This window comes from Danio rerio, chromosome 21 (genome assembly GCF_049306965.1).
Source record: "Danio rerio strain Tuebingen ecotype United States chromosome 21, GRCz12tu, whole genome shotgun sequence".
Lineage (NCBI taxonomy): Eukaryota > Metazoa > Chordata > Actinopteri > Cypriniformes > Danionidae > Danio > Danio rerio.
In genome coordinates, this window is record NC_133196.1 from 8,675,871 (window position 1) to 8,692,106 (window position 16,236).

Here is a 16,236-nt window from a genome sequence, read left to right on the forward strand (position 1 = left end):
TGAGTATTGAGTTTGTATGTGTGTATGGTTAGAGTGTGTGTATGGTGTGTGTATTGAGTTTGTATGTTTGTATGGTGAGAGTATTGAGGCTGTTGAGAGTTTGTGTGTGTGTATGGTGTGTGTATTGAGTATTGAGTTTGTATGTGTGTATGGTGAGAGTATTGAGGCTGTTGTGAGTGTGTGTGTGTATTGAGTTTGTATGTGTGTGTGTGTGTGTGTGTGTGTGTGTGTGTGTGTGTGTGTGTGTGTATTGAGTTTGTATGTGTGTATGGTGAGAGTATTGAGGCTGTTGAGAGTGTGGGTGTGTGTGTTGAGTTTGTATGTGTGTATAGTGTGTGTGTGTGTGTGTATTGAGTTTGTATGTGTGTATGGTGAGAGTATTGAGGCTGTTGAGAGTGTATTGAGTTTGTATGTATGTATGTATGGTGAGAGTGTGTGTGTATTGAGTCTGTTGAGAGTGTACAGTACGTGTGTATGGTGCGTATTGAGTACTCTATGGTGTACTGTGTGTGTGTGTGTGTGTGTGTGTGTGTGTATGTGTATGGTGAGTCTTTTGAAATTGTGTGCATGTATGGTGTGTGTATTGAGTCTGTTGAGAGTGTTTGGTCTGTGTGTGTGTGTTTGTGTGATTGTTGAGTGTGTGTGTCTATGTGTGTTGAGTCTGTAAAAGAGAGTGTGTATGTGAGCAGCGAGCGCAGCATCAATCACGGTGGCGTCGCTCTCTATCTCTCCCCTCTCGCTGATGACCCAGCATTCCCTGTTTCCTCTCCCGTCACTACACTCGGCCTTAATTAGAATTCATGACAAAATGGATCCGGGGAAACGTCCTGTACCCTTCATAATTTTACAGGAAATTTATTGTTATTAGAGGAACCATTTGCTTAGTGTGATTTTTCCATTAAGGTCTTGTCAAGCAGCAGAGATAGCAGAGCTTTGTTGATGAGGTGTGTGTAAGTAAGAGCTTTGTTGGTGTGTGTGTGTGTGTGTGTGTGTGTGTGTGTGTGTTGAAGAGCTTTGTTGATGGTGGATGGAGTTTACCTTGGTGCTCTTGTTGGCTAATATGGCAACAGAAGGGTGAGGAGATGATGATGAAAATGGGAGAAAATGGAAAGATGTGACAAAAACAGAAGTATCTAAAGGAATTTCAGATTGCATATCCATTTTCGGACAACTTTTACATTAGTTGAATGAGAAGAAGGGTTGTTTATTTATTGCTAACTTCAACGTAATGACAGATTTTTAGCGGGCAGATTTGTACTTCATTTCAATTATTTAATCCACCCAAAATGTAAATAATAGGAACAGAATCGCAATGAATTTTGACCTTAGAATTGACTGTAGCATTCTAGACTGTACTTATCTCAATTTATGTATGTATGTGTGTATCTAAACACACACACACTCACCGGCCACTTTATTAGGTCCAACTGCTCTTTAACCTTTTTTAGGGTTTACAGAGAATGATCTGAAAGAGAGAAAATATCCAGTGAGCGGCAGTTCTGTGGGCGCAAATGTTTTGTTGATGCCAGAGATCAGAGGAGAATGGCCAGACTGGTTCCAGCTGATAGAAAGGCAACAGTAACTCAAATAACCACTCGTTACAACCGAGGTATGCAGAAGAGCATCTCTGAACGCTCAACACATCCAACATTGAGGAGTATGGGCTACATCAGCAGAAGACCACACCGGGTGCCACTCCTGTCAGCTAAGAACAGGAAACTGAGGCTACAATTCACACAGGCTCAACAAAATTTGACAATAGAAGATTGGAAAAACATTGTCTGGTCTGATGAGTCTCGATTTCTGCTGCGACATTTGGATGGTAGGGTCACAATTTTGCATCAACAAAATTAAAGCATGGATCCATCCTGCCTTGTATCAACATTTCAGGCTGGTGGTGGTGGTGTAATGGTGTGGGGGATGTTTTCTTGGCACAGTTTGGGTTCATTAGTACCAATTGAGCATCATGTCAACGCCACAGCCTACCCGAGTATTGTTGCTGACCATGTTCTTCCCTTTATGACCACAGTGTACTCATCTTCTGATGGCTACTTCCAGCAGGATAATAATAACAATAATAGAAAAACATTTTATTTGTAATTTGCTTTTTTCAAGCTCAAATCACGTACAAGGCAAAAACAATAAATAGGAATTTATAACCATAATTAAGATAACAAATGACACATTAAAAACACTACTAAAAATGAGAGTCTTAACAAGCTTCTTAAAAATGTCAAGAGACACTAATGGTAATGAGTAATGCATTTCATAATTTTGTCACACTGTATGAAAAAGCCCGACCACCCATGGTGCTAACCCGAAGCAGAGCGGAGAATGCGAGCAGGAGTGGAAAGTGCCACAAGATCACAAATGTAATCAGGAGCTAGCCTATGGACTGCTTTATAAGTTAAAATCAAAGTCTTAGGATAACGCACCATGTCAGAAAAGCATGAATCATCTCCGACTGGTTTCTTGAACATGACAATGAGTTCACTGTACTAAAATGGCCTCCACAGTCACCAGATCTCAATCCATTAGAGCACCTTTGAGATGTGGTGGAACGGGAGATTCGCATCATGGATGTGCAGCCGACAAATCTGCAGCAACTGCGTGATGCTATCATGTCAATATGGAGCAAAATCTCTGAGGAATATTTCCAGTATATTGTTGAATCTATGCCACGAAGGATTAAAGCAGTTCTGAATCATCACATTATCCTGCTGGAAGAAAACATGAAAAGATGAGTACACTGTGGTCATAAAAGGATGGACATGGTCAGCAACAATAGTCAGGTAGCCTGTGGCATTGACACAATGCTCGATTGGTGCTAATGGGCTCAGAGTGTGCCTTTCTATCAGCTGAAACCAGTCTGGCCATTCTCCTCTGACCTCTGGCATCAACAAGGCATTTGCGCTCACAGAACTGCCGCTCACTGGATATTTTCTCTTTTTCAGACCATTCTCTGTAAACCCTAGAGATTGTTGTGCGTGAAAATCCCAGTAGATCAGCAGTTTCTGAAATACTCAGACCAGCCTGTCTGGCACCAACAACCATGCCGCGATCAAAGTCACTTAAATCAAGTTTCTTCCCCATTCTGATGCTCGGTTTGAGCTGCAGCAAATTGTCTTGACCATGGCTGTTTCTCAATTCCAAGAACGCAGAGAACGGACTTGCGTTCTTGTGGAGACCGGTCTTGCCAGGTGTCCTCGGAAGAACGATCTCAGGAGACCGCGAGGGCAGAGAACGCGTCCTTTGAGAATTGAGATGCTGCGTTCTTCCTGATGGTCACATGACCTTCACGTGTTTTAAATGGAAATTATTTAAACATTACAGCATTCATACAACGATTTATTGTTTTTCCCCTCTTCAAAATATATACTTTGCATAAAAACATTATAAATATACTCTGCACAATATAAATAAAACAAATTTTAATACGATTTTAACAACCTTAATGTGTTTATTCCTTTATCAAGGTATTCATGTTAATGTTTACTTTCACCGTTTCGTTTAGGGAAACTCCTGATGTAAATAAGTGATATTTTTGAACTTTAATAATAAATCTAGATAAAATGCAGCGCTTCCCACCTCCAGTCGCAATGACTTCTGGGACTTCCAGAGCGAGTTCGGTGCTCAAGTCTGCATCGGTGCGTCCTCTATCAAGATCACATCCGGGAAGTTTCACGCGTCCTCCGTACTTGCGGTCTTGAGTATTGGAACTGAACTTAGGCTGCTGATGATGACGTTGCACGAGAACACGAGGACACAAGACCGCTGAAGAACGCATATTGAAAAACAGCCCATGTCTACATGCCTGAATGCATTGAGTTGCTGCCATGTGATTGGCTGATTAGAAATGTGCGTTAACGAGCAGTTGGACAGCTGGACCTAATAAAGTGGCCGGTGAGTGCATATGTAAACCTCAAAATTTGTTAGCATGTAGCAGAACTCTCATCATTTCTTTCTTAAAAAGTCATTCATTAATGATTTTTCATCTATCACTGATTAATGTTGCAAAGACATAAACACACACCCTTCTTTAAGGTTTCAGGGATTGTTCAGATGTGATTCTCTTTCTCAGTGCTCAGGTGACTCTCTGAGATGCTGAATGAAGCATCTGACCTGCTCAAACTCTGCTGTTTACACACACACACACACACACACACACACACACACACACACACACACACACACACACACACACTCTCTCCCATGTACTGTAGTTCATTAGTCTAAAGTGAGAGTGGTGTGTTATATTAGCTCGGTGGGAAGCAGAACAGGTTGTCATCTTCCAAGCATCTGTTTGTTTTGAGACCACACTGAGGTTTGTAATTACGACGCATATATAACCTAATAAGCTTAATTTGCAATTATAAACCTCCAGCACAACTTTAGGGCTGCAGCAGGAGAAACGGGTGAGTGATAATTGCTCAGAAGCTGTGGAGGAGTGTGTGTTTGTGTGTTTCTCCACAGTTTTGTAACTTCAGACATGTGCTGGGGTTTTCGTTTTTTAATTTCAGATGCAAGCGTAGTTTCTGCTCGGTTCAGTTCGAAAAGATTGAAAACCATGTAGTACTACTAGTTTATATATACAAACGGATATTTTATGAGTATTAATTGTATAATTATACCTTGTAGTATAATTGTGTGTGGGGGTGGAATAGTGGCGCAGTGGGTAGCACAATCGCCTCACAGAAAGAAGGTCGCTGGTTCGAGCCCCGGCTGGGTCAGTTGGCATTTCTGTATGAAGTTTGCATGTTCTCCTTGTGTTCGCGTCGGTTTCCTCCGGGTGCTCCGGTTTCCCCCACAGTGCAAAGACATGCACTATAGGTGAATTGGGTTGGCTAAATTGACCATAGTGTTTGTGCGTGTGTGAATGTGTATATGGATGTTTCCCAGTTCTGGGTTTTAGCTGGAAGGGGATCCGCTGTGTAAAACATATGCTGGAATAGTTGGCGGTTCATTCCACTGTGGCAACCCCTGATAAATAAAGGTATAAGCCGAAGGAAAATGAATTATTAATATTGAATCAATGCACTCTATGGCACCTTTAAGTTAATTTGTTACATGAAACCCTTTTGTTGATTTTCCAGACTAACTAGGCTACCTATATAAATGACTATATCATGAAATATAGATATTGAATTTAAAATATATTGAATTTTGTAATACTGCCCACCCCTAGGAGCCAATTTAGTTGATCAGATCTACTTCAACCGGTGAATGAAAATCTTCTAACAGTGTGCTAAGTTTTAAACCCTGCTAATTATCTTGTTTTGTTGTTGTTGTTTTTGTATTTATAGCTGGTTGCCGGCAGTGTGGTGATGGCGTTTGAGGAGGTTTGTCCGGACCGAATTGATCTGATCCACAAGAATTATCGGAAACTATGTAACCTGCTGGTGGATGTGGAGGAGTGGGGTCAGGTGGTCATCATACACATGCTAACGCGCTACGCTAGGACGCAGTTCATTAGCCCATGGAGAGAGGTACAGGTTTTCATTAAGCACAGAGCATTTCGTTATCGGTATATACTGTGCAGTTGAAGTCAAAATTATTCACTCTCCTCCTTTTTCAAAATGGTGTTTGAATTTTTCATAGTATCTCCTATAATATTTTTACTTCTGGAGAAAGTCTTATTAGTTTTATTTTGGCTAGAATAAAAGTAGTTTTTAATTTTAACGTCAATATTATATAGCCTTCTTTAGCAATATATTAATTCAGTTGTCTATGAAACAAACTATTATGCAATGACATTTACATTTACTTTTTATTATTTATTTATTTTTTATTTGTATTTTTTTTTTAGTACAGTTAGTGGTATATCCAGAGAAGCAATTGCAGATTAGGAAGTGAAGTGGAGACTAAATAGTTGAGTTTTTAGTTGTTTCAATGAATTGCCTAATTACCCTAGCTTGCCTAATTAGCCTAGTTAAGCCTTTCAATGTCATTTTAAGCTGAATACTAGTATCCTGAAAATATGTAGTAAAATAGTATACACTGTCATCATGGCAAAGATCAAAAATCAGTTATTAGAGATGAGTTATTAAAAATATTAGGTTTAGAAATGTGTCTCTCCGTTAAACAGTGTAAGAATGGGTTTTAACCACAGAGGTTCGAACTGTAGTTCTGCCAAGTGACTAAAAAGTTATTAGCATGACGGTAAAATCTGTACATTTCTAGTCAAACCATTCTTCTGCAGGCTTATACCAAAAGCGAAAATAAGGGCAGTATTAATAGCTATAAATTTGGGCGAGTGTTGATATTATGTGATTGTATTATATTGCAATATGGAGCAATTAAGTGTTGATGTTAAATCAAAAGTAATTCTCAAATACTTAAAAATGAGATGATTTAGTGACAGTAACTTGCTATGGACACAACTGAATTAATTACAAAATAACTGTATAAAATGATCAAATATAAAATGATAAAACATATGATATAAATTGTACCCAGCTTAAATGTAAAATTAAAGTTACCAGAGGTAGAAGGAGAGACACAGGGGGAGGGAGAGAGAGACAAAGGCCCCGTTTACACTAGTGCGTTTTAGTTTTAAAACGGCGTTTTAGAATGAAAACGATCCGCGTCCACACTCGCGTTTTACCCAGCGTTTCTGAACTGCTCTCCGTCCACACCAAAACGCTGAAAACACACATCACGTGACCACACACACACACTTTGGCAATCGCTGGAGCCCATCTACCCAGATGAGAGCTGTGCTAGTCGGACTTCTCATCAAGCATCTCCCGCTGGATCTAATCTCACTATATTTATTAAACGTGATATTTCATTCATCTTGTTGTCTTTATCTAACGACATATTCCCTGACTTTGGTCATTGGAATCTATTACTTGTTCTCAGGTAACGTGTTTTGGCTACGCGCAAAGATAAGCTAATGATTAATGTAACCACGTAGCCTATTCTGTATATTGACTGATCACTTGCCTTTATTTCCTATAATGTATAAACTTATTGTATGTTATACTTTTATAATGGCCATTATAAATTATTAAAACTGATATTCAGCAAAAGAGAGGGTGTGTTTCGTATTTTCACTGAAATTGAAAGGAGGCAGTTGTTATCGGCTCCGTTTTGTTATAAATATCCACACAGTGAAGATGACGCTCATGCAGCACGATGCCTCAACATTTCTGCTGTCTGTTTATTTGTTAATATTAAAATAAAAATAGGCAGTTCCTTATATCAAGTTTAAATTTTATTGTTGAGAAAGTGAAACAACGTAGCCAGGGTAATGTTAATGTGAATGAAGTTAAAAAGTACACTGTTCCCTGTGAAGATTGACGCGTGTCCTCGGTATGTTTTCCATATCAAACTGAGAAGAAGAGATGCAGCCTTGATCAAACTTGCGAAGTCTGAACTTACACGGAGAAGATTCAGGACTGAACTGTGTGTTAGGCTACTTAATATTGAGGAAAAGCCCCAATCAGATAGGCGAATGTCTGCAGCCCCGCCTCCGTTTTCAGATGTCTCCGTCTTTCCCCATCCACACTAAGACGGAGCAGCAGCGTTTCAGAATGAAAACGGCCTCTCCAGCGTTTTCGAAACGCTCCGTTTTCGGCGCTCGAGAACTCCGGCGTAGTGTGGACGGATGGCGTAACCGTAGCAAAACTTATGCGTTTTCAAACTAAAACGCATTAGTGTAAACGGGGCCAAAGAGAGCAGGCCCAGAAGTTAGCTTGATTGCAGTAGAGTCAGAGAAGATAGACTCCAGAGGAGGAGAGGAGCAGAGCAGGAAAAGAGACAGAGCAGAGATTTACACCTATTTTGTATCTTTCTTGACCATGTGACTAAAGCCCAAATGCTGAGACTTTCAAACTGACCAATCAACATGTGACTACACATAAACCCCCAAAGTCAACATACCAGGCCCTGATCTTATCAGTATCTGGCTTTGGAGTCAGTATGGATCTTCTTGAGTCAAAAAGACATGTTTTGTCATATAAACTAATGCATATGATTCAGCCTCTTAAAACAGAAATTGGGAAAATGTATATCCAGGAGAGCTAATAATTCAGACTTCAACTGTACCTCAGTTATTAAGGCTAGCGGTTTCAGTTTATAATACCAATGACTGTTTTTATTCTTTGTTTTGTTTTGTTTTTCAATGCTAGCAGTGAGGGTTTCAGGTATGAAGGATTGTTGGAGAGGACAATAACTATCACTCTGAGTGATGTTATGTAGTCTCTTATGGGTTTAGAGTTACTTTGATATGTGAGTTTGTTAGATGTTTACATTTGTGTGTTTATTAATCATGTGTGTGTGATCGTAGGATGCTATTTTTGATGAAAACAGCGAGAAAACCTTTTATGATTCAGAGGAGGAGAGGAGGGTGGATCAGTCTAAACCCTACATTATGGATCCAGACCACAGACTCCTGCTCCGAAACACTAAACCACTGTTGCAGAGCAGAAACACTGCAGTGAGTACACTACACTACACCAGGGGGTTTCAACCTGTGGGACGCCAACACCTATAAAGTGAATTATGGTAACGGTTTTAATAACAAGTCAAATAACAGGCAGATGGTCAGTACAGGCAGGCAGCAGGCAACATAAGCAAACAAACAAGGCGAGGGTCACAAACACGGCAAGACAACGCAAAGAAAACACATCGTGATGTTCACATTCTGTATAACAAGACTCAGCAATGAGAGTCTTAAAGTGAGATGTATAAATGTGTGGTGTAATCCATACCTGCCAACACTCCCGTTTTTTTAGACCCATCTCCTGTATTGTTTTGTCTCCCGGAAATGGTTTTTTATAAATTTATGGTACAGTCCGGCTAGCTCCTTGGTTCAGTTCCCATGCGCACCAAACCCAACGCAACCATCTTCATACCATCTTCATACCCCCTCCCTGTTCTTCAGTTCGCTCACACCTTCCCCCCGCTCTTCACTTCGCACATACAACCCCCCCCCCACCCCCCTCTTCACTTCTCGCACCCCCGGATAAAATCAGTTGGCAGGTATTGTGTAATCAGTTCATGAGCAGCATCAGCTGTGGGAGTGTAATCAATGGAGAATTGGAGCTGGTGTGTGTGTTGCATGACTGGACCGTGTAATCCATTTACCAGCATATTTGTAGTTCTCCAGCAATCTGCATGGGCTAGATTGCTGGTGACTGATACAACTAGAGAGAATCTGATTAACGTTAGATTCACAGCTAACTATCAGGCACCTGTAGAGTTAATGCTTTTGAGTAAAATATATACAAATAAAATTAACAGTTTTTTTTTTTTTTTTTTAATGAATGACGGTGAATAAAAGTAAAACCGGCGATCCGTCTGAAAAAAAAGTGCCCTTTTTAATCAAATCAGCAGGATGCTTGATCTTCTGGATCTTTCACTTACTTTGAAGACACTACTGACTATGTTTGTTACATGGATATGATTAATCTAGTTATTTGCCTTAATCTGATTAAGACAATAATATAATTAGGGTGTTTACGTGAAGTGCTTTTTGAATGTTGCGTCACCAGGCTATCCACATTTCCTGCAGAGTTTCCTGCAGTTTTTGGTGTTTCATCTTTAATTTTTTTTTTCATTACCTGCAGTTCGGCAGTTTCACTTTCACTTATAAACATTTCATTTATGCCCCCGTGACAAACTGGGCTATTGGACGCCAATAAGGAGTAAGGACTGGTGGACGAGTGTTGTTTTAGTTGAATTTAATACCGCATGCCGAATAGAAAGAAAACAACTTGCACATTTTCCGCAAGTGAAATTGGACAAACTTGGGGGGAGTGTGTCCTAAAAGGTTGAAAACCCCTTTACTACACTACATTTTACTACACGACATCACACAATACTACATGACACCACACAACATGACAAGACACTACAATATTTGACAAGGCACGACACTAGACTACGCTACGCTTTGTAGGAATATACTGGCATTAATGCAGATTAAACACAGACTTTATGGAGTATTAATGTTTATTATGTGTGATATTTCTCCATTTCATGATTACAAAATAAATGCATATAATATGCTAAGAGGGAACTTTAAATATTCTATTATAACAAGTGAGTTAAAAAACTTTTAACAGATGTTTTATTATTATTATCAATGTCGTTAATGTATATATCAAATTATTATTAAGAAGAGCGAGTGCAATTATAATTTCAAAATAATTGTATTATTATTATTATTATTATTATTTCGAGTGATATAAACATATTATGTTTAATATAGTGAATTATTAATTATAGTTAATTATTATTTAAAGAGAGCATTATTAATACTACTATTATACTGAAAAATGTATAAAAATAATATTTATACATTAATTTATTTAAAAACAGTTTAATTATGTTAATTGTTGCTAAATTATTATTATTATTATTATTATATAATTAAAACATATACATAATTTTAAAAATGATTAAAATATATAGATAATTAAAATAGATAAATAATAAAAAATATAATATAATAAGTATTATTAAAATAAAATATTAAAATATTTAATAAAAAATACAATAACTATATAATATTTAATAGAAAAATATTAAAATATATAAAATAATCTAATAAATATTAATAACATTAATAATATAATATAACAGCTATGTCAGTTCTCTAAATTGTTAATTTAAAGCATTTATTTTATAGTTAAATAAACCTCTAATAATTTAATATGACATTTTTAGTGGTGATTGCTGCACATTTATCGCTACATTTGAACAATATTTACTCAATCTTCGCACCTTTTGTTCTTTACTAACCTCACTAATATTCCACTTTTATTCCCACACACACATCTGCAATCTACCGTTTTCTCGTTCTCCCGCTCTTCCCTTTTCATCTCTGAGCAATAGCAGAGGCCTTCACGTGCACCTGAGTGTATGTGTGTGTGTTTCGTTTAACTGCAAGTGTGTTTGCGTGTTTGTACATCCAAGTATTAGAGACTCCAAGGCTGTATCAGACACAGCTCAATCACGTTACATACAGAAATGTGCTCAGAAAACCTTTATTCCTTCCTACATCCCACACACAGAGTGACTCCAGCACTCCATCAACTGCAAGCTCAAGGTCTTTGTGTGTGTGTGTTTTTGATGTGTGCGTGTGTGTGTGTGTGATATGTTTTGATTAAAACTTGTCCTGCTTTGTTCTACACTCTCTGCACACTCTGTCTTTATCAGCTCTCTCTCTCTCTCTCTCTCTCTCTCTCTCTCTCTCTCTCTCTCTCTCTCTCTCTCTCTCGCTGCTGCTTTAGCGCTTGATGTGTTGAAGTCTGCTGTCCTGTTCGTATATTGGGGTCAAAGTAATTTGGGGAAGACAAAATCATTACATACATTGAAGGCTTCCTAATCTATCACCATCTATCTCTTTTTCTATCTCTCTGGAAACCCTCCTCTTCCTCTTTCTCTCACTCCACACGTCTCCGGGACTGTCCACCTGCTCGTCCATTAATCTTTATGGGCTACTTTTCTCTTCGCCTTTATAAAAACATACTAAAAAGCGACGTACTATCATGGTTTTGGATGCTACAGTGAGCACAATTACATGCACGCTAGTGTTGGTGCTGCACAATATAATGTTTTAGCATTGATATTGCAATGTGCACATGGGCACTAGTCATTTGAAAGATGCAGTGGGGAAAATAAGTGTTCAACACGTCAGCATTTTTCTCAGAAAGTGTATTTCTAAAGGAGCTGCTGACTTTAAATTTTCACCAGATGTTGGTAACAACCAAAGAAATCTATACATGCAAAGAAAACTACGAATTCGATTACAAAGTTATGTATTATAAAATAAATGACGCAGGGAAAAAGTATTGTTACGAATGAAATAAAAAACCTTAATCAAAAAGAAGTTTAACCAAAAATAAAAACATATCCCTGGTGCCCTCGCACTCTCTCCCCAAAATATAAACCAAACCACTGAGAATTACCAAGAAAATCTGATTTATTTACAGAAAATATTCATGTGTCAGAAAATATTCAAACTTTCATGTGTCAAGTGTATTAATCATATTTCAATGCAAATCAATGTGTTTAGTTCCACATTTAGAAAATATTTTCTTTATTATAGTAGCCGTTTTTTAATAATGTAAAGAATAACTGGTTGTTTACAAAAGCGTTTTCATATTGGTAAAGGCGTCTGCAACTTTTGTGAAGCATCAAATCACCGGCATATTAACAATCAAAACATGTTTATGACTGCTGAAATGTATTATTGCTTTAAAAAAAGTCACATATTGTGCATTTCTATTATACACTATTTGTTTTAAAGCGATCTAAAAAGTTCATATTAATAAGTTTTCTCTTTGCACCACCAGGTGGCAATCTTTGTACTTTCATTTCGAGGGTGCAGATTGCATACGCTTTATTAATATGTATAACTTTATTTATTTCATTAATGACTATAACTATATATATATATATATATATATATATATATATATATATATATATATATATATTAATTAAAAAAATATGTACTATTTTCCCAAGTGTATAAAACTACTACTGTAAGAAAATATCAGAATTCGGAACATACTTTCTGTATTATCTTTGCTTGAACTGACCCGATCAAATCCTGTTTATATGAATTGAACCTGCTCCCGATCAGGTTTGACCTAGCAGAACTGTTGCTATGACAACAACTCACGGATCAGCTTTGAAGAACGAAATGATCCTGGATCGTGTCAAATCGTCAATATCCAAATCCAGCTAACTGAGTAATCCACGTACGAAGAACAGACCCCAGGAGGGGTTAAGCCAAAATAAATGACAAAAAACCAACCTAACTAATTTAGAGCTAACCTCCCTGAAAAATAAATAAAGTAAAATACATAAAACTTACCTCCATACTAACAACACAGGAGAAAACGAAAATAATAAACTGAAGGCACCAAACCTCACTACTAGAGCTGCCCGATTCTGGCTAAAATGAGAATCGCGATTTTTTTTTTTTTGCTTAAAATAAAATCACGATTTTCTCACGATTCTGTATATGTAAAATAAAGATATGATAAAAACAAACATATGGCACAACATCGATAATAATATTATGTGTAAGGTCTACTGGTTTTTATAAATAATTCTCTTCTACTTATAATAATTCTGATGTTGAATTATGTTTGAGATATATGCTTGCGATCTGTCATATTAGGGTGCTTTCACACCTGCCTTATTTAGTTCGATTGAATCGCACTAGAGTTCGTTTCCCCTTTTGGTACGGTTCGTTTGGGCAGGTGAGAATGCAGCAATCGTACTCGAGTGCGCACCAAAAGCGGACCAAATAAGCGTACCGAGATCTGCTTGAAGAGGTGGTCTCGGTACGCTTTCAAACGAACCCTGGAGCGGTTCGTTTGTGGTGAGAATATGATCCGTACTAAAACAGGTCCAACCGCAAAAAGTACTGCGACTTTTGGACTAATTCAGCTGCCGTAGGCCGATGCGCTGTGTATTATGGGATATGGAGGAAAAATATTTGTTGACAGCGCTTTACCAACAGAGGGGAAAACATTACCTGATGGATCGTTGCTAATATTTCCGCAAGACGATCATGGCGCAGTTTAGCTACATTAATTTACGCCTCGTCCTGAAGTGACGAGCGACGCATTAAAACACTGTTTTCCAGCCGCAGCCGCGCTTCATTCTCGAAATTTAAAGTTTGTCTAAAGCAGGGACACAATCAGCCAGCGCAGTCGTCCCTCCAGAGTAAAAACGACATTTTGTGTCTGCCGGTTTTGTTGAGTTCATTGACATTTTACCGCATTTGAATTCCGACCAATTAATAAGCAGTTTAGGAAATATGTTCAGCAACATCTGGCCAATAAGAGAAGGATTTTGTCAGATGACTGCATTTTGGTTCGTTTCAACTGGTTCGGACCAAAGCCAGCAGTGTGGTGTGAAAGCGCCCCAAAGAGGGCAGAAAATCCAACAATGTATCAATTATTGGCCTTGGTCCGGACCAAATGAAGCAAACTACAGATGTGAAAGCACCCTTAGACAAATTTATTCACTGGTAAAATCAGACATTTGCCATTATCAGATTATATTCAACAATATATAGGCTAGAATAGTTATACTGACATTGTAAACATTTATTATTATGCTCAACTGTGGGTTCACTATGAAAGAAAAAACATATCAAATGCTTGCCGTTATCATAACTCTAAAATGCTATATGATAATTTAAATGACGTGCACACTTTCGGTTTCATTTTGACTGCCGAGCGCTTGTTCATACTTTGCGTTCATCTCCCAAACGATCACTCTGTGCCACAAACTGAATATTATTTACAACTGTATTACCTGTTACTCACAACATATGCAGGTTCTGTTCACTAAAGTAGACTCGCACGCGTCTATCATTAAGTAGAGCGCGCGCCCTCTCTGTGATAACAGCTCACGGTCAGCAGCTCACGTCACGTGTGATTTCCCAGCCGCCAAAACATCATTATATGAAGATTAAATGACATTTTTAGGTGAATTATACCTTATAAATACAGTATGTGGCTCATTCAACATCATTTGGAGGTGTCCATGTCACTGAGCAACGTATGTGAAACAATAGCCCCTTTCACACAGTGATACCGGTAAATATCCGGAAAATTTCCGGAACGACTTTACCGGTATATTCAAAAAAGCGCTGTTCACACAGGCGAGGACGTTACGGCAATTTTCCGGAAAAGAGCATTCACACATCCATTCCAAAATACCGGTAAATTCTGACATCATTCACCACAAATGAGCTTTAAACGGCTGCGCTTGTATTTGTAAACATTTGACTAAATTACAAACTCTGTGGATGATCAATATTGTGAACAACTTTCGCAGGATCACTTTCGCATGTCGAGATGTTCATATTATCTGCGTGTGCAGGCGCTCATATGCGCACGCAAAGCTTAAAGGTAAACAAACAACGGCTTATCATAAGCATCTCATCGATGATTATTTACACAGTTGGCATTAAGAAGAACATACAAACGTAATCTGACTAACTTCTAGCAGCTAAATGTGTCTGGATAAATATTCAAAGGCTTTTATCCTCACAAACCGCGCGGACGTAAATGCGTCTGACTGTTGTGATTGGCTAAAGCAGACGTCTTACGTCAGCACGTTCTAGACGTGCACGCGCTTATTACGGGAGTCTTCCTTCTGCATTCACACAGCGCAGCATTCCGGCAAATTGCCGGTAATGTTACAACTTCTCTTTCCGGAAAATAGCCAGAACGAATTTACCGGTATTTTCAAAAAGGACCTGTTCACACATACAACCGTTCCGGAAAATTGCCGGCAATTTTCCGGAAAGGTCTGTATGTGTGAAAGGGGCTAATGAAAAGACTCGTGCGGCCGCCTTTCTTCTCTCCTGAACTTGACAATATGATTGGCAGAATTGTAGAAATGCTGGATTGAGATCGTCTAGGGCAGTGGTTCTCAAACTGTGGTACGCGTACCACTAGTGGTACGCGGGCTTCCTCCTAATGGTACGCGGAGGAACCGCTGAACAATGAAAGAAACAATTAACACTTTTAATCCTTTAATGCGTAATATAACATCGATTTGATCAGCATTGGCTGTTTTGTGAAGCGTACGATCACAACGCTGTGCTTAGAATGTTTATTTTAGTGCATTGTGTAATAAGCTGTTATAAATCATTTCCCGAAGTTTAAGAATTGATTCTGAAGCGTGATTTGACTGACATGAAAAGTGGCCAATCACAGTCGACCTTGTCTAGTTGCGTAAAACGTAAGGGCGGGACAAAGGCTTTCTGTGTTGCAGAGACAGAAAAAACAACTTAAAAACAAATGTGTTGTTGGAATAATGCTTCTCGGATGTTTTCACTATAGAGATGTCTAGCAGAGTAATTAAACCGCGGACATATTTCCTGCCTTTTTGATGATCTACAAACACGTTTCGCTCTCCGACAGCCAGTCTCTCGCCTCTGACCTGTCACTCCTCTAAATACATTCTGAATGGCGGCGCGGGAATTGAGGTATTGCGCAATTACTCATTTCTGCAAATGTGGCGAGTGCTTTATTTTAACACGAGAGCGCATTCATGTACGCAAATCGCTAAAACAGATATGTGAGCTTTTAAATAGGCTTTTTTTTTCAAATGAACTGCAAGTCCTCTCATGATCGCGTGTGTGCTCAGATTGAATACAATCGCGGTCTTTCCACTATTAAAGTAGACATTATTTATCTTTGTTCCTTGACTAAATTTAGTCAAAAGTATTCAAAGTTATTAAGTATTAAG

General features: G+C 38.4%; 1 protein-coding gene across 5 annotated transcripts in view; it reads left to right on the forward strand.

Moving 5' to 3' along the window:
* Positions 1–16,236, forward strand: part of ap3b1a (adaptor related protein complex 3 subunit beta 1a) — a 147,661-nt gene that overhangs the window by 30,846 nt on the left and 100,579 nt on the right. For all 5 annotated transcript variants that reach the window (XR_012397141.1, XM_021469001.3, XM_073935772.1 and 2 more), the window contains exons 7-8: positions 5,304–5,486; positions 8,291–8,440. Coding sequence is in view for 4 of the 5 variants with exons in the window: in XM_021469001.3 (XP_021324676.2) it covers positions 5,304–5,486; positions 8,291–8,440 (333 nt within the window). In the remaining variant the exon portion in view is untranslated. The remainder of the gene's footprint in view (positions 1–5,303; positions 5,487–8,290; positions 8,441–16,236) is intronic.